The sequence below is a fragment of the Motacilla alba genome, chromosome 2 (assembly GCF_015832195.1).
Source record: "Motacilla alba alba isolate MOTALB_02 chromosome 2, Motacilla_alba_V1.0_pri, whole genome shotgun sequence".
Taxonomy (NCBI): Eukaryota; Metazoa; Chordata; class Aves; order Passeriformes; family Motacillidae; genus Motacilla; species Motacilla alba.
The window spans coordinates 92,835,280-92,860,998 of NC_052017.1; the positions used below are offsets into that span (position 1 = coordinate 92,835,280).

The 25,719-nt window shown below is 35.2% G+C and overlaps 1 protein-coding gene across 7 annotated transcripts in view; it reads right to left on the bottom strand.

Annotated features, from left to right (window-relative positions):
• The window catches only part of ZNF236 (zinc finger protein 236), a 78,039-nt gene that overhangs the window by 22,704 nt on the left and 29,616 nt on the right, over window positions 1–25,719 (bottom strand). For 5 of the 7 annotated variants that reach the window (XR_005255918.1, XM_038128881.1, XM_038128880.1 and 2 more), the window contains exons 9-23: window positions 23,565–23,768; window positions 22,239–22,467; window positions 20,287–20,559; window positions 18,330–18,533; window positions 16,396–16,540; window positions 13,853–14,113; window positions 13,355–13,605; window positions 12,623–12,724; window positions 7,593–7,744; window positions 6,354–6,460; window positions 6,077–6,228; window positions 5,748–5,960; window positions 4,897–5,176; window positions 4,343–4,446; window positions 239–604 (exon numbers count right to left, since the gene is read on the bottom strand). Coding sequence is in view for 6 of the 7 variants with exons in the window: in XM_038128881.1 (XP_037984809.1) it covers window positions 239–604; window positions 4,343–4,446; window positions 4,897–5,176; window positions 5,748–5,960; window positions 6,077–6,228; window positions 6,354–6,460; window positions 7,593–7,744; window positions 12,623–12,724; window positions 13,355–13,605; window positions 13,853–14,113; window positions 16,396–16,540; window positions 18,330–18,533; window positions 20,287–20,559; window positions 22,239–22,467; window positions 23,565–23,768 (3,043 nt within the window). In the remaining variant the exon portion in view is untranslated. The remainder of the gene's footprint in view (window positions 1–238; window positions 605–4,342; window positions 4,447–4,896; window positions 5,177–5,747; window positions 5,961–6,076; window positions 6,229–6,353; window positions 6,461–7,592; window positions 7,745–12,622; window positions 12,725–13,354; window positions 13,606–13,852; window positions 14,114–16,395; window positions 16,541–18,329; window positions 18,534–20,286; window positions 20,560–22,238; window positions 22,468–23,564; window positions 23,769–25,719) is intronic. The other 2 variants (XM_038128882.1, XM_038128885.1) reach the window with 2 other exon arrangements.

Below are 25,719 nucleotides of genomic sequence, written 5' to 3' on the forward strand. Positions count from 1 at the left end.
AGTGCAATACCACAGGAGAACTGAAGAGACTTTTAGGTGAACTGCATATATTTTTCTTTAATTCTTAAATAAGTAAATTTCTATTCATGTCACCACTGTGCATCAAACCATGAATTCAGTAAAACTCTTACCTGTTTGGCAAGCAGCATTTGGCAAACTTTCCAAACTCTAATAGAAAGCAAATTTCATAACTTGATCACCACACCACCACCTCCACCACCACCCCATCCATTTTTACCTGACACTGAAGCAGGAAGGATAGCCTGGCCCACAAGTCCTTGTTGAAGTAAATTTTGATCAAACTGACTCGTCAAAACAGAGTTATTCATGATGAAAACATTAGGGTCTGTTGAGGATGAATTAAGAAGACTGACTGGTTGCAATCCCTCAGTTGAAGTCCGGGCAACAGGCTTCCTAACTTTCTTTGCATCCGGTTTATAGTGACACTGTATGTGGGTTTTCCTGCGCCCTGAAGTACGAAACCGCAGATCACAGTGTGGGCATTTGAAGGGCTTTGCTCCCGTGTGCAGGCGCATGTGGACTTTTAGACTGCCTTTTGTAGAGAAAGAATTACTGCACACGTGACAACAGAAGAGCTTCTGGCCTAGAAAAGTTTCAAAACCAGAAAGATAAGTGATTAAATCCCTAAAAAGATTGACAGGACTAAATCATCCATTTAATAAACCCCATAACCGATTCTAAACTAATTTGAACAGAATAAATTAGAAATAATTGGACTTTATCATTTGGCTGCTTTTCAGATTAATTAATGTTCTCTATGAAGGTCATATTAACTTTTTCCTTTTACTAAAACTCCATATGCTTTTAAAGCTTTCATGCAGAATCTTATTTGGTCACCTTCATGCCTCTGTCATCCTCCTCATCTCATCTCATCTTCCTGACTAATCCAGTTGTTTCAACTACACAGCTCCCAAACTGGAGAATTAAAAGTTTCATCTTGGCCTCTTCAGCATTTGGCTTCTACTTACTTAGCCACTCATTTCTTTTTTAATTTCAGCAGCTTTATTCTTCTGTTTCAATGCTGCCTTCACTAACCAGTATTAATGGATTACAAGTAGCAAATTATTAAAATAAAGTGAGATAACATTCTAAAACAAAAGTATCAACCCCACAAAGTAATCCAGAAGTACAGAAATCTGGTCTATACATATACAGTAGACCTCTTTGTCTCTCCTTTCAAAGTGCCTAACATCTGAAGAATACCCTTGTCTCAAATGGAATTTTTAATGTACTACAAGTAACAGCAAATTACAGAGTTTATTCCTTGAACCATATGCACACCTATACAATTCACAAAAAGCATAATGTAACTATCTGGCAGAAAGCATGCCACTGCAGCTGAAAACCCATTATAACTCCTGAAATTCCCAGGCCTTCCAGCACAATATTGCTTCCTAGCTAAACAAGGGAAAGAAACCAATGCATCTGGTAAAGAAATCACAACAGCAATATGTGCCTATGAGTCCTGCTATTGAGTTCTAGTTTCCACTTACACAGAAGATTCTCTCATCAATTTCCTGAACTACAATTCAACCTTCTCCACATTACAAAACCCTGGTGCACTGTTGTCACTTCCTCTTAAACAAAACTAAGTAAACCTCTGACAGTGTTCTGTTTCAAAAAATGGAGAAGAAAGAGCCCAATAACATGAACCAGTGAAACAGTGGGAATCTGGGCTGCAGCAAAGTCATCTACCACATTCACAGTGCCACAAAGGAAGCCATCCAGCAGTCTTTCCCACTAAAAAAAAAATCCCCACCTACTGGGAGGAAGGGGGGTGGAAAAATGAGAGAGAGAGAGAGAGAGAGAGAGAGAGAGAGAGAGAGAGAGAGAGAGAGAGAGGAAACACAGGAAGGAACAAACAGAACATCTGAAGCCCTGTTATTTAAATATGCAAAGAGATTGTGAGCTGACTCCTGGACCTTTTGTGTAAATACCAGGAATCTGTAAACAAAAAAGAAAGATGGTTGAACTGTTTTCAGTAGTTCAGTAGTTTCGGGTTAAGGTCCACAAGAGAAATATGGAGGGAAGATGATAACAAATTCGGATGAGAAGTCCTCAAGCAATGGCGAACACTAAATTGGCACTGCTTCCAAACATAGCAAAAATTAAATGTGTTTTGTGCCACTGACACACCACGCTAATGGCTACACAACTAACAAGTTAACATGAGCTGTTATCTGAAAGGACTGTAATCAGGAAACTGGAAAAGCAATGAAGACAGAAATGCAATAGTGTGTGACTTCAGTTATCCCACTTCATGCTACATCAGGATGCAGAAGCTAAGTGTTCAGACAAAGAACCATATACCTCTCTGAGAAACTTCCAATCTTCCAGCAAAGCCCCAAACTAATTCTCTGGATCAATGCTGGTTACAGATGATATCAGGTAGGTTCCTATCCAGGCAACTTTCATTTACAGGTGAGGAATAGAGTAGCTTTTCAAACGGAACTATTTTAGGGGAATTACAGATGTATTAATACTGTATTTTTTTTATTATTCATTTAAATAAATCAAGTATCTCTCAATATAAAATCAATGAACTAGCAGGTGTAGGTATTGCCCACAGATGAAGACAGCCTTCCAGAAAGTAATCTAGGCTCAAATGCAAAAAACTACACATTAGCTAAACTTCATCCAGCACAAGCTGGCCCAAGTATAAAAAACATGGAAAAAAACTCCCATAAGATAAGATGAATTACAATAGGGAAAAGGTGATGTGGCTTTTGCAGTGAAAATTACACCTCACAAATCTGTGAGTGCTCTTTGAAGATCAGATTTCCACAGTATCTGGATTTTTGGAATTTCATGCTGGTTTTATACAAAAAGACCTTAATAAAAATGTTGTCATAGGATGAAAGGAAAGAGTCTTTCCATGAACTAAAGAAAACCAGTTCTAAGACTGAACACAAATGGCTTACATGGACAATTTTCACAAGGCTGTAAGTTAGCAGAAGAGCTCTTAAGCACCTGAGCAAGGACTCAAACCATCAAAATTGTACTATATGTAATATAAAAGAGGGAAGGAATAGCAGGTTGGTAAAGTCTGGTTAAAGATGCTAAAATAAAAATTTACAAAGCTCCGTTATTTATTATCAAAACGTCTGTACAACCACAAAGAGCTAAAAATTAAGAAGAGGAAACAATTTATTTCTCAAACAAAAATCTAGTGGGCTTATGAACAAAATTATCAAGGTAGCAAACTGAAAATCAAGCTTGAATCCAGGAACTTACTACTACTGGCTGTACTGGAGGCCATTCCTTTTTACCCAGTTTTTCTGCATTCAGAAAACAACTGGATAAAATTAATGTAAAATATTCCATTAATGCTAGCAAGCAAAGAGATGCAATGTCTTATTCAGAGTCCCACAGTTTGTTAACTGCTTGAACCTGGAGGTAACATGACACAATCCCTGCTTTGTTCCTTTCATTATCCTTACTATCCGCTACTGTCTGTCCTGATCTACACAACAATTTCATGTAACATGAGTACTATTTCTTACTAAACAACAGTAGAAAGTACAAATACAGTAAAATGAAAAGGGAGCTTCCAAGAGCAAAATAATAATGCATTACAGCATTAAAAGCTTTCTATCTTGGTTTTTTTTATTTTATTTTTGAAAAGAGATCATAATGAAGCTCAACAAAACTGTAGACAGTTTTAGAAATTAATTAGTTCAGGACTGGGTTTATTACAGAAGTTCAATGCTAAGAAGAAAACAAGTATGAAAGACTTAGAAGGCTTTTTTTAATTAGCACAAAATCATAGTTGAAAAATACTACTATTAAAATCAGACCTCTCTCAGGAATACGAAAAACCTACCCTCAAAGTCTAAATATTACAGATATATAGGTTTACATTCAACTTACAAGATTCAAACAGCCAAATGCTCAAAATTTTTGTACTCCTATTTGCCAGCTTATGCAGCAGTACAAACAATAATGTTTATAGATTTTTTAACCTCTAAGTTATAATTCCCTCAACTCCACCTTCTTACTCAGAAAAATCATTTATCATTGAAATGCTGCAGAAGATCTGACATGAACATATTCAGGACACTTAGATACACAGTTTTTAGCGTGAGCTAAGACCACGCTTTAGAAGCCTACAGAAGGCTGTAATATCATGGTTTATTCAGAATGTCCTGATGTGATTCATTTGATGGTGCCACAAGCACCAAATTTCCCCTAGCATTGCCATCCACAACTCCAAATACACAGATCACAGTGAAACATAACATTCCCTGCAAAATCTGTACTTAAAACATCTGGTCAAGAAAGCAAACAGCATCTAAACAAAGACATGCAAAACCTTACTGACCTGTGTGTGTTTTAACATGACAATCCAGAGTGGATTTTACAGTGAAACTCTTCCCACACTCATCACACTTATACGGCTTCTCTCCAGTATGGATACGAACATGCCTAATAATTCAGGATACATGTACAAGTGAAATTCTGCTTTTATGTCAGTTTGTACAAATATTTATTTTCTTACTAATTTTAGAATTAATTAAATACTTATACTGGCATTACACTAGGCAGAACAAGAAGATCTACGTATTTGCATTTTTTCAACAGATTTTTACATGTTTTTATATGCAAGTATTAAAGCAAAAAAACCCAATTTATTCTAAAACTTCATAATAATAACTTTAATACTGCAGGAAAATAAATATTAAAGAGCTGAATTAGTCACATTCAGAATATGTAACATTTTGACACATTTTTAAACCACTGTGAAAAATAAAAATTTATGTAAATATAAGTCAAACTTCAACTTGAGCATAAAGAGTTATATGAAACTGTCATTCCTAAAGTTTCTGGTGAACTGTTCAGCAAATTAATAACATATGGACACTTTCCATTCCTCACCTGACTAAATCACTGGGTTTTTTAAAGCTTTTGGGACAATAACTGCAACAGTTGGCATATTTGGGCTCTGCTTCCAGTTCTGCTTGCTTATCTTTCATCTCACTAATTCTGTCTTTCTCTGCAGCCGACTGGACAAGAACTTTTTCTGAAACAGTGGCACTTTCTTGAGGCCTAATCTTTGCCAGTTCTGCCGTCTCTTCTTCTGTAAAAGTTATGACACCAGGACGAGATTTTCTGGAAGTTCTTTCTGAGCTTTCATCATCATCTTCAACACATGCAACTATTAAGTAAAAAAAACAAAAAAACAAAAAACAAAACAAAAAAAAAACCCAAACCAAACCAAAACAAAAAACAAAAACAAAAAAAACACAAAACACATTTCTGTTCAGTTTAATCTGTCAGCTGAAATTACAAAAAATAGAAGGGTTTATTATTAAACACACAGCTACTACATTTTGTGCTTCGACTTGCACTATTATGGATTTTAGTATCTTTTAGAGGTCTAACTACTCATGTCTGTACTTCATTTTACAAAAAAAGCTGGACTTATAGTTTTTATCTTTATAATAACTAACACAGGTTAAGTAATACAGGAAAAAAGATCTACTTTAGTGACATATTAAAATAGCTATGTCACATATGATACCTTTACTGTGCTGGACAGATCCTAGAAAACTAGTTTATTTAAACAATTCAGATAACAGAGAGAATTCAGCAGCTCTAAATAGCAGACATTATCCATGCTGGAAGCTTATTTTGTACCATTACTGTTACAGCATTCATGTAATCCACCAAAACATCTGTATTTCTTATGTAGTAAGGACTGTAAAAGTAAAAATGAAATCATTTACCTCCTCCTCCTGTATCTGTAGCTGCTGCTACAGCTGAGGAGACTGCCTGATGTTTTTTCATATGTTTTTTGCAGTGAACAGTTGTTCGAAAGCTTTCATCACAGAATGGGCACTTGTAAGGCTTCATGCTCATGTGAGTTGCCATGTGCCTCGTAAGGCTGCCATTAGTTGTGAAGGAGGTATTGCAAATGCTACAGCTGAATGCTTTAACTCCTTAAAGTAACAGAAACAAATAAGTAGCATGCTGTTTGTTTAAGTTTACTCACACAGGACATTTACAAAACCCAAACATGGGTTAAGCCAATATAGAGCTGGTATATTCTGTTTACCTGTATGAGTCTTCTCATGTGACTTAAGAACTCCCGAGGAAACAAACCCACGGCCACAGAGCTGGCATTTATAAGGTTTCTCACCAGTATGGGATCGTACATGTTGCTTCAAATGGCTGGATTTCTTAAAACCCTTGTTGCAATATTCACATCTATTAGAAGAAAATAAGTTTTCATTAGATTCATGTAATTATTAGGCATAATAATTACATGATAATTACATGTAATAATTAGCCATTCAGGAAATTCTGTGACACAAGCTACAAGTGTAACATACCTATATGAACGCCTACTTTGATCTTCATTATCCTCAAGAAAATGAGGCCGTTGGGTGTGCAATTCAAGTTCTTCCTGTGGTGATTGGTCTTGCATCAAGCGAGTGGTCTAAAAATCAAAGCCTCAAGTGAATTCCAGTAACACAATGTTTAAATATAGTCTCACAAATAGGCAAGAAAAAAAATTACAGCATTTACAGTCAACACAAGTAATTAAATTTATGCTTTCATACATTTTGATAGGAAATTAGGAGTGCAATGTAATACCTCACTCTTCCATAATGAGAAGGAAAGCATAAAAATGTTCAACTACTGAACTGGAATAAACAGACAACATAGTGCACTTACACTTCCCTGAATCTCCACAAAAATGTATGTAAATTGTCTAGATTTTCTAGTGTTTGAGGACTTAAATTTAAAACTAGATCAGCCATTTTAAACACTGAGTAAGCAGCAAAACATAGTGCTACTGACAAACTTCACTACTTTCTGAACATTCCTGCAAGTAGAAGCCACAACAGAATAATCCTTGAGAGCAAGAAATTTCAAAATTGAAGTCAAGGAAATTCCGAAGCCTGTAGGCTGAAATCACTCAAACTCTTCCAGATCCTAAAACCTACATCAGTTCTCTGACAACATCTGCACTTTGCAAACAAACTTCAAGGGACAGCAACTCATAGAGATCATCATGGTAAATACATTGCAACAGATTGTCTTCGTGCTAGGTACCTCTAATGTCGTAAAACTTTTATTTAAACTGCATTTTTAGCAATTGAGCCCTTTTACAAATTTAACTAAATGAGAGACATGCAAAAACATCATACACTGCAATACACCAGCTCCGTGAATGATCACTTAAAGATTTGCAATGGTTTTTTTAATTGCTTGATCATATATGTCTATAGATATTTACATTTAATAATTAGAAGAGAATATAATGAAATAATGTTAAAATTATTTCATAACATTACACCCTCTCCTTAGTTTTAAAGTCACAATCCAACATTATAGTATTTTTTTAAGTCTAGAGCATCAAAACATACACTTCCTTTTCATAAACTGTAGTCAAAGCAGTTATCCTCTCCTCACCTTTTTATTTTCCAGTAGTTAAACAAAAGCAATCTAGAGAAGAAATCCTGAAACTTTTCTGACTTCTCATTTTAACTAATCACCAATGAAATGGTGCAAGGAAGTCACGACTGACCACAGAAAAATTAATCCTGCCTTCAAGTAGTACTTACTACATTAATAGTGTCTGTATTTGGAACCTGAAGAAGGGCTGGTGGATGATAACTCGTTGAAAGAGCCTGAGACTCAAGTGTGCTTGAATCCTGCAGCTGTTGTACAGCTGGAAATTGAGTCTGTTGATTGTAGCTGTCATTCACAGTAAAACCTGCCAGAAATTAAACAGTCATAAACGTGTAAAATACACTGATTTGGACTTTGAGTAACACCACACTTTTCTGAAGACTACCTTCAAAAGAGAATAAGTAGCATTACCATATAGTAATAGTTGTACTCTCCACTGTTGAGCATCAAAACACACACAAGTTTCTGGCATCTACATAATAGGCATAACAGGGTTACTTACCGTTAGCTGGAATTCTATTGGAAAATCTCCTCCACAGAAAAACACTGTTTGAAGTTCCTTCAGGGTGCCACAATTACCTTAGAGCCATTGAAATTTTGAATTTCTTGTATGTAAGCATGCATGTGTCAAACAGGTTGACCCATCTCCCTTTATCCACGTTGGTACCACGCTCCCTTAACTACACTGGAAGCCGATCACAAGGATGCAAAGCTCAGTGGGGAGGATGGCGGGTGAGTGGAGGAGATGACCCAATAGGAGAACTCCAGTTTCTGATAAAGTAACCCCATTTTCTCCTACTTTGGATCTCCTCCACATATCCCCACTCTTTAGATAATAGTAAAGTAGAGCCTCTCAAAGGCAAACTGCAAAGTAAAAAATAAGCACATTTTTATTCACATTTCTGGTATAAAATCCTGAAATTTTTATTTGGTTTTGTTCTCCTGAAATAGCAGGTCTTAATCATCCTTTCTAAATGAATGAATGAAATTATAACACCAATGACTGAGAGCCTGGGAAACACAGCTCAGATTGCAGTGGTTTTTGATGCTATTGGAGATGTCCTTTTATCAATCTTTTTAAATCTTAATACTTCCAGTATTAAAAAATAACCCACAATGTCACGTGGAAAAAATTAAACCACAGGTATCACTAATTAATGTATGGGCAACAATTTCAGTACTTCTGTGCAGTTTGCCTTTAGTGGACAAAAAGGGTGAAGATTATGAACACAGGGTAGAAACAAACCCACATCAGATGATCACAGCATCAAAGGCCAAAAAAGCAACGCTTAAAGAATGTTTTTGAGCAACAGTAAAACAAAAACCTGGATCTGTTGAGTTTAAGCAGAAATGTTCCCAAAAGACACTTTCCACAGCAGAAGAATATTGTTATCAGTAGAGGAAAAAGACCCTATTTGTATGCTACTGCTTCCACCATGGAATGAAAACTCACAAATGTAAATAAATCTTGAAAGCATTACTAATCAGGTCATAACTAGTCACCAAAGTTAATGCTGAAACTCGCATATTATTTTCTCTCCTAGAAGTACCACGAGAGCACAAGAAAAAAAGATCCTAAAAGCTAAACCTTGTACCTCAATTGGCTTTTGTGAAATGACAAAAAAAGTAGCCTGAAGAAAGCAATGAAAACTTCTGCATTGATAAGAGGGCTGCTAATTTCTACTTCTCAAATTAATTTTAGAAGTATCTTTATAGAAAAATGACGTTTCCACTACATGGGATGAGAATACAAAAAAAAAAAAGACTCAAGAAACTGAAGCAAAGTGATGTTACTCACATGCCCTACATAAAAAAAACCAAAACTACTAAATATACTATGTAAAAATCAGAAATTTCTTTTTTAATCAGTAGGTATATTTTATTAGCTAAGAAGGAAAAAAAGTTACTGTACTAGGACCTATTTAATTTCACAATGTTTGAATGAATTATTGAGATTCTGAAAAATTTCCCAGGATCCTACAACAAAATGCCCAGGAAGAGCATTGAATGTAGAGGTATTTGAGGACAATCTGAAGAAAGAAATGCTACTTCTGAAAGTAGTTTGGGAATAAATACAAACCAAAGCTGTAACAAGAATATACACAATGCATCCCCATTTTGCTCAATTCCTAGCATAAGGGTCCATTTCCTCTCAAAATTTAATAAAGATCTGACAGTTTTCTGAGCATTCTAAAGGCATTTGCTACTGCCATACTATTTCTACAGAACAGCATTAAAAAAACCCCATACCACCAAATGCCAGAACCCAGACATTCAGTCTGAGAAAGAAATTTCACAACCTTTATTTTTTGCTTCTGTTTTCATCACTGTATGTTGTTTCCCAGAAGCTTTTGATCAATCTTAAAAGAACAGAGAGTATCTTAAGCTCTCTATAATAAGGGAAGCCTCTTACTACAAAGTCCTCTAAACTTGGAATTGGATTTGGTGTTTTTCAGTACAAGTAATCATAGTGTAGCTTGGGGTTTTTACAGCTTTAGAACATCATCCAACCTTTTATCCTCTACATTAACAAAACATAGCGAAAATCAGAATAGTCTGGAAATCATTTCACTCCTAGAAAGATGTGTCTTGCATGTGAGAATGAGAAAACAACAGTATGATAGTTTGTAGTAAATACAATATTTAATTCTGAAGAAATTTCACATCTTTACTGACAGATCTTTTAAATTCTAACGCTATAAACATTGACATGAACATGTGCATTTCAGCAGGGATCAGTGACTATCAATTACACGTTCTGCAGGTCGGCCTCTTAGGCAAAGGCAACCAGCTGGACAGTACTGACTGCAAATACATGTAAACAGTTACTAGAAGATCAGAATTCTAAGTCCTGAGATGGCAGATCAGCTTCTTAGGAAAGCAAAGAGCATTCTGGTGACAAGGGTATGTTTGTATGGGCTATAGAACTAACAGCATTTGGACTTCTGGTTTTTTAAGATCACTTGCCTATCTCCACTATTTGAATTATCATTCAACCAGGCTTACAGGGATACTTTAAAGGAAGTAAAGGTGATATAATTTCTATGAAAACACAATTGATGACAGGCGATATTCAGTAACCCAAAGACAGTTTCAGATAAAAGACACATTTTTTGTTCTGGCTTCACTTAAAATCTTCAAATGAAGATGAATACACTACAAAGAACTTAAGTCCTTCTCCTCAGCCTCCAAATCTAGCTCAAATGAATAATTTGATACTGTAGCACCCTCATAGCATCTTCTTTACAAATCTGAACATATGAAGAAAATAATCTATCTGAATAAACAAGAAATTCAACAGAAGTATTACAAACAAACCTGAAAGAAGAAACAAAGTTCTGCCAGGTCTATGCAGACTTAGAGATTACCCTCATCTATCTAAAATGCAAAGTTGGGGATTTTCCCTCAAAAAAGGAAAAAGGAAAATCAAACAACCTTTTAGAGATTTTTTTAAAACTCCTACATCATTTTATTAATAAACACTGAAGCAAAGTATTTAATCAGTAATACAGCCTATAAATATAAAGAATAAAAAAGACAGTGTTTTAAGCTTGAATGTTCTGCCTAGCTGATAGGAAAAAGGAATTAGGAGCATGAAGCACAGATGCAGACATAGGGAGAGGGTCGACCAATTTAACGCATGCATCCGCGCAAATGCTTACCTACCTGAAATTCAAAAATTTTGAAGGGCTCCAGGATCTTCAAGGAAACTTCAAAGAGTTGGGAATCTGTGGATGAGATTCCAAGTAGAATAGGAGACGTCTTATACAAATGAGACTTTAAAATGCCCACACCACACATGTTCTGTTTCTCTGAACCAATTTTTCAACATATTGATGATCAATCTAGATTTCTGATGATGAAAGAATTGTTTTGTGGGTTCTAGGAGTCCTTCCCCTCCCCAAGAAATCATTTGATATTTATGTAACACAGAAGATACACATACACAGACACTGAAGTTTAAATAAGATGACAAAACAAGAGTTACTTATTGGGTTTATACTAAGGAGCCATTAAAAAATACCAACAAAAACCATCACTCCTCTTTAGAATGATGTAGAACAAAAGGCTGGGTTTTTTTCTGATGTGTCTTCTCATTCATTTGAAAAACTGTAGAAGTCAACCAATGAAAATAATCATAGTATTTTAAGAGGATCTGGATCAGTCTTGTTTAATAAAGGTAGAGACTTTCATTTTCTTTTCTTAACATGCAAAGCAGCACAACCTAGAGGATTAAAATTGGCAAATTATACTATTTCTTCACAGTGTGATACAACTTACCACAGTCAATTAAGTTTTTACAAATGATACTATACAATTAAAAGGGAATGAAACTAAGAACAGAGAAGTTTGTGCACATAGAATACCAATTACTGGTTATCAGCTACAGAAAGTTATTTCCTGGAGTCAGAAACAAGGAGATCAAGGGATAAGCCAGCAATGTTTCCAAGTCAAAAAAATGAAAACCCCTTGGACATTCCCCACCTCAGCAACAGCCCCCAGCCAGAAAACCCAAAACAACCACCAAGAAAACCCCAAAACAAAATTAGTAGCTTCATATTATGTAACAATTCAAGAAATCCAGCTGTGAAAAGCAAAAAAAGACAGTCATTTCTTCACTGTTTGCAAGTTACACACACTTACACATATTTCTCTGTATTTTAGGGGGAAAAATAGTTTCCAAGTGCTTACAATCTCTTAATTTGCTAGTTTCATTGCTCTATAAAATATAAAAAGAAACTGCTGTGGATAGGTCAAAGTATGATTTTTACATGACTGTATTTTGCACTGTCTTTTTCCAAAAGGAATCCCAGTAGCTACTCACTCAAATCTTAAGACTGTGTTTCTGATCATCTCAGGTTATGAGCATGTACACCAAGGGAGAAACCCGTGCAAACTGCCTACTGCCACAGCAAGTTTAAACACAATCAAGGGAAGAATATTATATGCTTGACTATAAAACCCATACTGTAATGACTAGGCATCAGCTCATAAAAGCGAAAAAAAATTAAGTATTCATAACATTCTACCAAGTATAGCTTCAGAATAGTAATTTTTTTAAAGTTCTCTGCATTGCAGTTACTTTGAATGCAGATGCCCACTTTAAAAATGTTTTATCATAGCTATGCTGTAAACCCAGATTTATAAGAACTACTTTTTACCTCCTTTATTTATTACTAACCTTGTGATAAGCTCTGTTGATCAAATGACTGCTGTGTTATACTCTGTTGTTCAAACTGAGTGATGTTTTCCTGTAAAGCATGCTGGGATGTCACAAATCTGTCTGAAATGGGGAAAGGAAGGAGAGGGGAAAAGGGGAAAGAAAAAGGAAAAATATCAAGAAAAAAAGATGTAATGGAATGTACATTTCAGTTATTTCAAAATCCCCATATTTTACAGTCATCCAAATTGTTGCATTAAAAATAAACTAAACAATTATTAGCTGAACAGGTATTTAAATTTTTTGTTTATAGTACATTATATTCCTGTTGTACTTGATAACTCATTGCACTATGAAAAAGAGCAAAGCAAAACCAAAATACTTTGTTCCACAATTACAAATAAAATAAGAACATGGAACATTCACCTCAAACCACAGGTATTACTTTCTGAGTAGACTACAAAGCAGTGCTTTTTAATAATCAGAGAACTGATATGGTAAGGTTTTGTGGATGGATCACTTTTTTGTATAATTGTTTAGTAGTTTTGCTTGCAACAACCAAAGGGTACAAATCCTAATCCTTTTATATTTTAATAGTAAACATAAACACCAATGAATGAAACTGTACTATACACTTTAAGTATGGTAAGTAGCCTTTACTGTATGTATTTTTGTAGTTTCTGTCAAGAAGCAATTATTTGAGAAATTGTAAACTTACCTCATTATAAACCTTATCATATTTCAAATACTCACCCTCATCTTGCTCTAAAGGCTGATCAGCCAATTCTTGCTCTAGTGCTGTTTCTTCTGTGCCTACTACTGGCTGCTGGTCTAACTCTAAAATAGCCTGCTGATCTGTAGCAACAGTTTCTGACTGCTGTAGCTCATCACTTTGAATCTCCACCTGCATTTGTGTAGAAACATGAATGCTCTGCTGATGTACTGTAGAATCATCTATTGAAGAAGACTGCTGATTCTGCTGAAGTTGCTGTGCAAGTTCATATCTACAAAGTAAGGTGAGAAAGTCTTTATGGTTTCAGTTAGACATCCTATTTATACGAACCATTTTTTTATTTTTCTGTACACCACAATTTACTATACCTGCAAAGACACCTAAGGTTTGCTAGTCATAAATAAAAATCCTTATTCAAACATATACAGTTGCTACAGAGCAAAGCTGCCTTTCCAAGTATCTTTAAGGAATGACTGCTGAACTACATTGGAAGATTTATATAAAAATTGCAAGCATACCTGTGAGTCTTCATGTGTTTTTTACAGTTGAGTGATGTTTTGAATGTTTTTTGACAGTAGGGACACATATATGGTCGAAGGTCATTATGGATCCCCATGTGTCGCCGGAGGCTACCGCCAGTAGTGAAGGCCCCATTGCACACAACGCACTTGAAAGCTTTCAATCCAGTGTGTGTTCTAATATGTGCTTTGAGAACTCCAGCTGACACAAAACCTCTTCCACACTGAGAGCACTTAAATGGCTTTTCACCTGTATGAGACCTTTTTAAGAGAAAGCAGAAGTTAAAATAGATGTAAACGTTTGATTTACAAAGTTATTAAAGGACTCAAATTTAAAATGAGTGAAATAAACCAAACTAAGGTGACAACTGTATGGATGGAAGAGGCTCCAGTTAGGAAAAGCCAGAAATTAAACTGTATTAAGTTACAAACAACCTGGCAGGGCTATAAACAATACTATCTGAGTAGTTTTAGTTATGTTGTACAGTCCAATCTCCTTTTCTGATCGTACTTTGTCTCCATCATAATATTTGGGTTTAATTTTTCCATTCCAGATGGTGCAGTAGTTCTTCAGACTAGTATATTATCACTCACATGTATTTTCCTCAATTCAGCTAACAAATTGTCCAGAAAAGTTTGGAGAAAAAGACATGGTTCTCCTTAAATATACTACTACTACACTTAACAACAAAACTCTTGGGAAAAGAACTGTGTCCATCCCAAATACCTCCAAAACAAAGCAAAACCTGTCTTTCACAATGCTATGTGAAAAAAATATTCAAGTGGAGAAAGCTTCTCATTTATCAAAGTACATAGCACTCCCCATATCATTCCTTCTAAAGGTGCTAGAGGAGTTTCCCTTTAGGACTACACTGAGATACAAAACAGATGGAAGGAAAAGTTAGGAAATTAAATGGAATGCAACAAGAATTTTAAGGGTTACAACTGTAGCATCCCAGGAGACAGCTAGAAAGAAGGCAATGGGAATGCTAGGAAATGGAAGATAAAAGAAGCAAGGTTTAATAAAATCAGGAAAAGTGAGGGACAGCTTATGATTACAGTAACCTTGGAAGTCTATGACCACCACATCAGACACCATAACAAAGTATATGACAGACATTAAGATTACTCATTTGCTACCAATACACACGACAATAATTAGTAGTAGAGTATCCTGACCTTCCTTGGTGTGCCTGGGGGATTATTTGATACACTATTCACAGTCACTGCCCTACTGAAAACACACCTACTACAAACTTCCCTCTTTTTCAGAGAGGGAAACAAGCTTTGTAAACAATGATCAGCACTACTCCATGAGGACAACAGTCCACAAAACTATCAAGCAAAGCAATTTAATAATAGCAATGCCAATTTATAAAGAGCAAATGGGAAAAGAAAAAGTTTCTAATTCCTCCACAACTCTTAAAGCTAGGCTTCACTGAGTACTCTGTTGAAAGATCAAAGAAACACAGCAGCAGGTAATTGGTACCCACATCCTATTTCTGCATTTTCAGAATAATTCAAAATTATTTTCATTTAAATCAATCCATTTGGAATGTGTCTACAGAAGACAATGAGAAATCTAGGTAGGATACTACAAAAGAAAAGATGAGATATTGTAAAGCTTCCCTTCCTCCTGTTAAGACAGCATATAAAATCCAAGAACTGTTTCAAGGCAATGTGAGAACTTAAAAATAAAGAACTTTATTTTTAAAGAGAGTATGAGGAGCTCACCATGATCTGAGCTAGAGAGAGTGAGAAAGCAGTACAGAGCTTACACTGCAGAAACAGATTGCCCCCTGATGTATGCACTCTTCCCTTAAATTCCAGTAACCATCTTTGGTGGGTTTTTTTCATATTTCTTCTTCTAGTTGTTCATAGTTTGCAAGTCAGAGAGTACTGTTTCACACCTTGACTAAATGTTAAATCTCATTGCCTGTAAAACCGCAACCCGATCTAACTTTGAAACTACTCTTCTCAAAACAAGACTGGATCAGTTACCTCCACTGGTTCTTCTAAAACCTTAATTTTTCTATGATTGCATGACTATGGTTCTAACAAGCACTGACTACACAGACCTTGAACTGAGCTTCAAGCAACAAAATGATCGCCAGCAACATGTACTCAATTACAATGTGAGCTCCAATTCTTTTAGGTTTTCTATACAGAACAAAAGGCAAATTTCCATCTCAAAAAAGAGGAGTTACATACAAAGCAGGCAATCTGGAGTATGCAATTACAAAATTACCACAAGAATTCACGAACAATGCTTTTTATTTTCTATACGCAGTTTTGGAAGAAAGAATCCAAGTGTCAGTAAATTAAACTGCACACTGAACACAACCACTTATACTGCTAGAACTGCACACAGCCATGAGTTAGTCCAAAGCCTCCTCCAACCCAACAAGAAAAAAAAAATTATCACTGGTTCAGTGTATAGGAGATGGTAAAAAAAGTCTTTTCAGTGAATATTATATGAATGTAATGTCTTTCCACAAATTTGTTATGGCATACATTTCCTTTCTTGATTGTGTCTATTTTACCTGATGTGTTGTTTAAGATGACAGGATTTTTTATAGGCTCGATGGCAATAGTAGCATTTGTATGGTCTCTCTGCGTTATTCACAAAATTACTGTTAAAATAGTTTTGGAAGACCTGGCTGTTCCTCGGGATTGGCTGGATAAGACCTGCATACATAAACACACACACAAATAGGAAAAATTGATTGGTAAAGTTATTCCAAAGATGCAATAGTGTTAAGAGCTAGTATTTGAAAAGAAAGCATGACTAAACTTGTAGTATCCAAAAATATAAAGCAAATGTGCATGTTTTCAGCATTTGCTTAAAATTATGCATACAGCATTATAGATATTACACTGTACATGGTATTTTAATGGTAAGTTCTTCTTTTATCCACAGGTCCACCTCATTACAGTAGCAGCCTTGTCCTAAATAAGCAATAACATATTCCAAAGTTGATAGTTATGAATTCATTGCTGATCCAATAATATCTTCTCCTTCCAACCTCGACCTTAGTAAATGATATTTAATCAATGTATATCAAGTATTATCAGGTACAGAACTTGACAAATATTTAATACACTTTTTGTGAAAAGCACTGAAACAGATAGAGAACAATTTGCAGACTTGATTTCATAGGCTTTTAGAAAAATTAAGACTATTATAGAAAGCAAAATATATATCAACAGAAGTGCCACTCAAAGATTAACACTATTAAAAAGTAACATTATTAGGTTCTTGACACCTCTGAAAGAACTATGATTAATTTTTAGAGGGGGAGGAGTAAAAATGTGGAAATATTGTCAGGGGGTTGAAAAAACATGACATACCTTCTAGATAAAAAGTAGAACTTATTTTTACATTGAACATTTAAATTGCAGCAGAGTTAATGTGTTATCAGCATCCACAGGAAACAACTTCTATAGTACTTGTTAATATTAATCTTTTTCCGAAAATTGGACTTTGACGGCACAGATCTTAATTGTATTGAAGTGGAGCTTCTCCTCAAAATTGATAAATAGGATTACATTTGTTTCTGGGGCTCACTCAAGAAAGAAGTACGATCTGACCTGTCTGTAGCTATCAGCTAAGTTTTGCTTGCACCCTAAAAATTTAAATTTCTTCTACATGATACCAAAATATCCCCTACTCTTGCTTTCAGTAACTCCTGGATGCAATGAAAGCAAAAGGATGTTTAAAAAGTGATAAAAACTTTATCAATACAAGCTAAAAATATTACCAATGTAAGATTCCACCATAAAAACGACTGCACAATAGACAAGTCAGGGGTTAGCAGACTATTCAATCAAACAAAAAAAGAGTAAACACCTCACCCACTACATTGACCTCTACTGGACAACTACATACTGTTTTGTACAACTTCTTCCAAAAAGTGGTTTAACATAATCTTGTGACAATATTTATACAACAGAATTAAAATAACTGGATGAATTCTCCAAAGCAGGTTTCAGAATTAATCTGCCCTTTCTTTTGAAATATGACGATGAATGATTACTACTAATTCAATTGAGGTCATAATTAAAACAAATACCTTAAAATCATGTAACAGACTGACTCATTAATATGTGTAATCTTTATTAAAAACGCTGATTGAAACATGACCAACTTGAGAAGACTCTCGGTCATGAACTGTCATCTACTCTATACCAATGGTGTAATAATACTCAAATCAAACTCCTAATATATAAATGCACATGGCTTCTTACTGGTAAGGATTATACAATTTAACTGTAAATAAAAAATACTGTTCTTATTAATTCTACTGCAAGTAAACTATAAAATACAGCACTTTGCTGAAGTTTGTTTTTGATGACTTTTCATTTCAACGTGCATCTTAACAAGTGAGCACTGAATGTTTTTGCTTGATTAAAATGCAACCTTTACATTCCATTGAAATCCAAATTTCAAGAAAGTATGGATTTACTTGCTCTTTACCTAAATCAGTTATGAGTATGGGCTCTTGCAAAGGGATGTCTGGTACTGGACCACTTGACTTTCCCACTCGAACTTTTGTGGGTTTTCGTTGATGTCGCAGCTTTCTTAGCTCCGTATGTTTGAAATGGGAAGTGATATGAGTCTTCCGATGGCCTGATGTTCTAAACTTCTTGTCACAGTGAGGACAAGCAAAAGGCCTAACGCCTGCAAAACATAAAAAAAAATTAACTTAAAATTTTATTTCCACCAACCTAGAAATGTAGCTTTAGAATACTGATTCTCTTTCCTGTATTTTTTTTGCTTTCTCTCATAGTGTTTATTGTAACACAGGATTTCAAAACAGATCCATAAAACTCAATCAAATTAACAACTCATCTGCTGAACGGCGAATTGACTGAAACACATCACTTGAAGCAAGTTTGTTATCAAGAAACTGGATGATGCAAAAGTGACAGCAAATTTCAAGTGTTTCAGAAGCTGTCCTAAGAACTGCACATGGCAGGTTTAAGTCCTTCCAAAACAAACTTTAAAAAAACTGTGAGAAAAAGAAATCAGCAAACACAGACAAGTATGTTATATAACAGCATAAAAGAGAGGGAACAGGGATGTAACAAAGTCAAAACAATTCTAGATCCGTCTCTGAAAACATCAACTCTGTTTGATGGCAGTCAAAAAAGCATGCCAACAGGAGTATTAAAGAAAGACTTTTGTAATGCAAAATCTAGTAGAAATATCTCCTTGAGAGACATTTCCTAGAGAACTTCGTAAGTAAGAGACAGGCAAAGCTGAACAACTTTCTGGTTTTGTTCAAGGGGAAATCTTGGACTTAAAAGGCTAGGAAACATGACTGGATATCATGAAGACAGCTTTTATCAAGTTCAATCACAGGCAGACAAAATGTAGAAGAATGAACCATTCTTCACAATGCAATAAATGAAACATTATCTGAAAGTACAAAGAAGTTCTAAAACACTAGACTACCTGTTTTCCAATCTACCTAGTGCTTCTGCCACTGAATTAATCTGAATGCTTGCATGAAGTAAGCCTGACTTTAACAGAAAAAGAAAATACTTTTTTACAAGTTTACAAAAAAAAGTGAAGACTTTCTGCGGATGAACCAACATTGATATTTCATGGATGAAATGCATCAAACTATAAAACATATTGGATCCCAAATGCACCTAAATCAAACTATAAAACATATTGGATCCCAAATGCACCTAAGCCAATAAATGATACTTTTGCAGAAGGCAATTATATAAACAGGAATTAAAGGGAAGAGCATATTTATCTTGCTGAAACTTTATTTACCTGAACAAAGAAAGAAAGAACTTGGAAAACAACAAGGTAACCTACCAAAGGCAGAAAATTCATTGCTCTTTATGGAAAGGATAGTTCAATCACATAAAAAGGTTTTGAAGACATCATATGTAAACAAAGACCATATGATCAGAGGAGTTCTAGGATATTTACAGTAAGATGCTGAAAACAGGTAAGGTGGTGAAAACATCATGCAAAACTGTAATGTAGAAGATAAAATGGGAAGCAACCAGCCCTGAGTGTTACAACAAAATTATTAAAAATTGTGGGGAGGAGGAGGGAAGATCAAGAACAAATATTAAAGACTGGGGATAAGTAAAAGTAGAAGTCAAATTGCAAGAGTATGACTCTTCAGAAAGCACAATTCAGAATAGTGATATTAGAAAGGAACAACAACTGATAATCAGAAAATTCAATATCAGTGTTTTTTGTAAGAGCCCAAAGTTTCAAAGCCATGAAACACTAGAAAGTTATGACAAAAAATGACACTCATCATGTACAACACTAAAATGATGCATTCTCTGATTGATATTAACAATGACATGGCAGACATGTCTATGACTTACACATTTCAGTCTTTACTCATTCAAGATCCCACCCACATCATAGAACACACAAAGCCATCTCAAGGCCTTACCTGTGTGCAGGCGAATGTGAACTTTTAAACTCCCTGAGGTGGAAAAGCTTTTCATACAAAATTGGCACTTGAAAGCTTTAATGCCAGTGTGTGTTTTTATGTGTGCTGTTAGAGTGCTCTTCACGGCAAAGGCGCGAAAGCACTGGGGACACTTGTATGGCTTCTCATGGGTGTGAATGCGAATGTGGCGCACTAAATCGCTTGGTTTTTTAAATTCTTTAGAGCAATATGGACAAACATGCCATCTGATCCCATTTTCTTCACGTATAGAACCTGAAACAAGGAATATCAAAATGAATGCTTTTTAAACCTTCTAACAATTCTTGACAAAATTCGACTACATTGATGCTATTGCACGAAGCAATCAGACCACAAAAACACTTTGTGAAATAGATGGCATCACAACACACTTCACAGAAGATTAACTTCTCTATCAGATATATTCTACTTTATGAAAATGGTGATGGGCTGTAATGACAAAAAAAACCCCAAGAGAATCCTGATGAAATTCAAATAACGCAATTTCTATGCCACTTAGAAATGTGGAATGCAGTTGTAAATGCAATATAATATACCAGTTAACTTATAAATAACATATCTTACACAAAATTATCCAACAATGACTGTAAATCCTCAACCACAACCGCACCAGATTATTTTATGTACTTAACACTTCCCTAACTGGAGGAGATACTTTGCTTGACCCTCTCTTTTGCAAATTCAGACTTAAATCACATTTTGTAAACTCGTAAAGGAAAAAAAACTGCACAAGTCTTTCTAATAGATTAACAAAAGTTTTTTTATGATCCAAGGACCCTAAGCTCTGTCCTCAGGCAACAGGACATTTTTCGTCAACAAAAAATGAAAGAAACCCCTTCTAACACCTATCTGAGCTTTTTATCCATATATGTTGTTCAATATCAGATTGTTTGCTCATTTAAATCAGTAAATCTATTTTTTTTTCCTGTCAACACACTGAAGTCATGTTACTTTATCAAAAACAAAAGTGGTTGTGTTTGACTCTACAGCAGTGACCTTTCATTTTTATTTGCAGTCACAGCTAGTGAGTTGTTACTGTTCAACACAAGTAACAAAATAATTATACACCAGAGGGAAAAAAAGTATGTTAGTTTTTATCACAGCTATACTGGAGAAGACAAGTTTTTACTTTAGATCAATTTCTCCACCCCTTGCAAAAGAAAAAGCAATATCAGTGTACCTATGCAAATACTACAGGCAGATCAGAGGCTGCATTACAGCACTGTATATACCAGGCTGGCTGCTAAAGTATGAAGGCCTTACTTGCAACAAACAACTTCTAGCAGCCATAAAGCTCAAGCAACCTTGAAACTGAAGTTGCATTTAATCAACTTAAGCAACACAAAGTACAGGCTTGCATATACACAACACAGTACAGAGATAGAATAACAACATGTATTTATGGTAACAATATCATATCAGCACTGTGATTTCAGAGACAGGTGACATGAAGAATTATTCATAATGCCAGCCTTTGTCCTTCCCTACATGGATCAGTCAAGATCTGCAGCCCTGCCCTCATGTCTCTTTAAGGCATCGCTTCCAAAGGGGAAGAATAGTCCTTGCAAGAACTCTACTCTGGGACACACAATGAAATCCCAGTCCTTGTCAGAGAAGGATGATGGGAGAGTAACAGATTCACATACTTTGTTCTTTTCCTGTAACTCCACTGATTTAACCCAAAATATTTAGAAGTATAATTTCACTTCATGCCATCCTGACATGGTTTTTTAATGAAAATATATTTTCAATGAAAATTATAAATATTATTAATCATACCTTACAATGTATTTTAGATAGAAAGAATGCTGTTCATAACTAATCCACAATACATTTTGGGAAATCCCTTTATAAAGCCATAAATTACTACACTCTTTACAGCACAAGAAGTAGAAAGCAGTTGGCAATATTACCAGGCAAAAACGGTGATTTTTTCTTAATGAACTTTTTTTCTTTTTTATCTATTTTATCGGTACTCTCTTGCTCCTTGTCTTGCTCGGCACTGTTAGAATCAGCCTGATGATTTGAGAGACTCGGGACATCTGGGTTCTGATCCTGGGCCCCAGCAGCCTTAGCCTGGCTGCAGTCAGCAGAATGTGCAGAGACAGGAATTGATGACAACCCGCTGTTCTCTAATGCTTGCTATAAAAGGAACAAAAAAACTTCTACATTAAGGAAGAAACATTCCACAGTTACTGCTAACTTTTCTCAAACAAGTACTTGGAAGATACAATAAAAATATAATTAAAGGAATTAAATGTCTCATTCTCACAAAATTTCAGCTGTATTTCAAACCTGCAAACACATTATTACACAGCATTGATTTCTGGTTGTCTGTGAAATTTTAGGTTGGATTTTCTGCACTTACACCTGCCTTTTAGGAAACAACAACTTCTTTTTTTTTTTTTTTTTTTTTTTCTGTAATAGCAATCAGGGTAATAGTTATGTATCATGTTGTTACTCTTTGCTCTTTGCAATTCCTCATCACATTCCAGACATTAGAGAACTCAGCACAGGTAACAGGATGAGCCTGCCCATACCTGCATATAACATTTGGGTCTTCCAAACCCAAATTTAAATGGTATTTAAAAGTCCAGAGATGAAAAGGTTAGCAGGCTACCAGTAACACTAAAGAATATTATTCTCTGCCGTGATCCAGGCTGTTTGTGCCCTTCTGGGCCGCAAGCTGCAGAACAAGCACAGACAGTAATTCACCACCCTACATCTCTTCTGTTACCGCATCTCCTGCTGCCATTATCAAGGACAAAATATAGGGAAGTTTCTTAGGAAAAACACTGGCTGACCTCAGAAAAGAAACTCTTGCACAAATAGGAAATATTCAGATAGCCCTTATTAATTAACAGGGTAAAGGCCAGGTATACATTCTCATTTTTTAACCAGATAAAATATTTTTCCCCTCTTGAATTATATCAAGTTTTAAGCACTGCATAACCTAAGGACACACCACAAGCTGCTACCAGCCAACAGGAAAAAAGAAGACTTAAGGTATCAGTAAAAATATCCATGTACAGGGTACACTTAAAGCCATACAAAGATATATTGGTGCGACCCATACCCATTAAATGAATCTTTACAAGTCTTTAATGACTAATGGATTGTTTAGAAATCCATAAGGAATGCTATAATTGAAAATACTGAGAACAAATTTCATTAAAATATAAGAAAGAATGAGAAAGGAAACACTGAAATGTAAAGTTGTTCTCACATAGAGCTCTTACCTGCAAAATATCTCTACTGATCCCCACTGCAATGTTGAGCTGTTGACCAGGTTGTTGAGGCTGGCTGTTTTCTACAGGACCTGGTTCTGATAACTCAAGGAGCTGCTGAATGACATCAGTGACAGTCTGCTGACCCTGATGAGCAGCAGCTGTAGACACCTGGTTTTCTGTCTGTTGAAGAAGTGGAGACCGAAAATGTGTGGCCTGAAATATACAGTGGTATGTTTGTCAAGGAAGATCAAAAGTACGTGTTATGAACTCACCTGTCCAGCTCCCTCACCTGAAATGCCTGGTAAATGTGCACTACGAGGATGGCTACTTATTCAAGACAGAATGATTTTACAGAGCCTCACTCAAAGTTTGCTTACTTCATTATAGAATTGCTTTTGTACTTTTTTTTCAGTCCTTTCCAAGCTTGAAATTGTAAGCTTACAGCTTGAATTTAATTTACTGTTAACTATTAAAACTTCAACCAATTTAGGAAACACAGGGAGGGATCAACTACAAAACTCCCCATGTAAAGGCCACATGAAAAGTAATTCCCAAAAGAAATAAACTGACACGATTATCTTTTTAAAGTTCACATTTATCTCAATCAGGTCCTTTGTAAAAAACAACCATTCCATTAGAGATATTTTTTTTTACCAAATTATCTGTGTTGCTGTATCAAAACCTTTCAGAACAAATTACTAACTTTTCCCCTTCAATTTGGAACCTTTGAAAACACTTAGCTTTAGAGGAATCTCTTCCTATTCTAAAAATTTAAATACACATCAGGCTCCGTCAACTTACTAAAAAATTTGAAGTGTAAAAATCTAATTTCCCAATCTTTAATTTAAAACTGTGTATCTTAAGACTACCTCAGTAACAAATATGAAGGAAAAAGGTGATAAAGAGCCTTGGTATTTATTTTAAAATCAGAAATAAAGACTCCTGTTTGCCTACATTTATAAATTTGCCTACATTGTCTTCTTAGGACAAATAGACTGCATAAGTAAACCATTACTGAAACAACTGTTTTCAATGATTTGTTTTATTGCAGTAAACAGAAATATGTATTTATACAATGGCTAGCCTCATAGCTGGGTATCCTAGAACATACTGGTTATTTGCTTCTAAAATTCACTTCTGTTCCCTAAAAAGAACCACTTCAAGGTTCATGTGCAACCACATACAGATATAAAAGGCTATGTTCTTTCAGATTATTTTAAGCAAACAATAAACTTAGGCTTCACATTTGTATTTCCTTCTAATCTGAAAACTTGCCTGAGATTTTCTTTATACTGACACTTTACACTAGACAGTTAAGATGACAGTCACTGTCGGATCGAAGGATGGTTACAAAGAATTATATTAAGGAACATTAGCTTGACTCGGATTATGTCCTGTGTATTTGATGAAGTATTCTTAATGCCTCCTCATGAGATAATAAAAACCAAATCCTTATCTTGCTTCTCTTGCATGCATGTGAGAATATCACTTGTTACTTTGCTGATTTAACCATTAGTTCTTTTTTCACTTCACTAGTGAGAGACAAAAAGACTCCCTATCTCTTCAGATTCCAATTTAGCAAAAGTGCTATAAACATTTCAATATAGGTGACACACTATATTGCAATGAGAATGGCATAAACAGGAAGCAAACTTAAACAGAAGCAAAGCAGTTTGCTGAAGAGTGTAACAGCTCTTTACAGACATAATTTCTTTTCTGGAAACAGAATGTAATGAGGCTTTTCTGTAGAGCCGGATGCCTACACTAAAAGTGTATAAAATTCTCCCAGGCTTTAGCAAGAGAAAAATTGATGTTATTGTTAATTAATTATTGTTAATTAAAATTAATGTTATTGTTAATGAAGGAACTTCTCAACATCATCTTTGATATTAAAATCTCAGCATTACATGCATTCAGCTAGTGTGTCCTGCATATTATACAGCAGTTTATATACAGTCTCATGGAGGTTATCTTTTTTGAACAATAATGTACACACACGCACATATATGAAGTTTGTCACCATTACTCTTAAGATACGTTGTTACTTATAAAAAGTTCCAGAGGTGTCTTTCTAGGTCTTATCTGAACATCTGATTTTAAAGATAACATGGAGAACAAAGTGGTTTATTACTGCTTTGTAATTCCACTGTTGTTCAACTGGAAC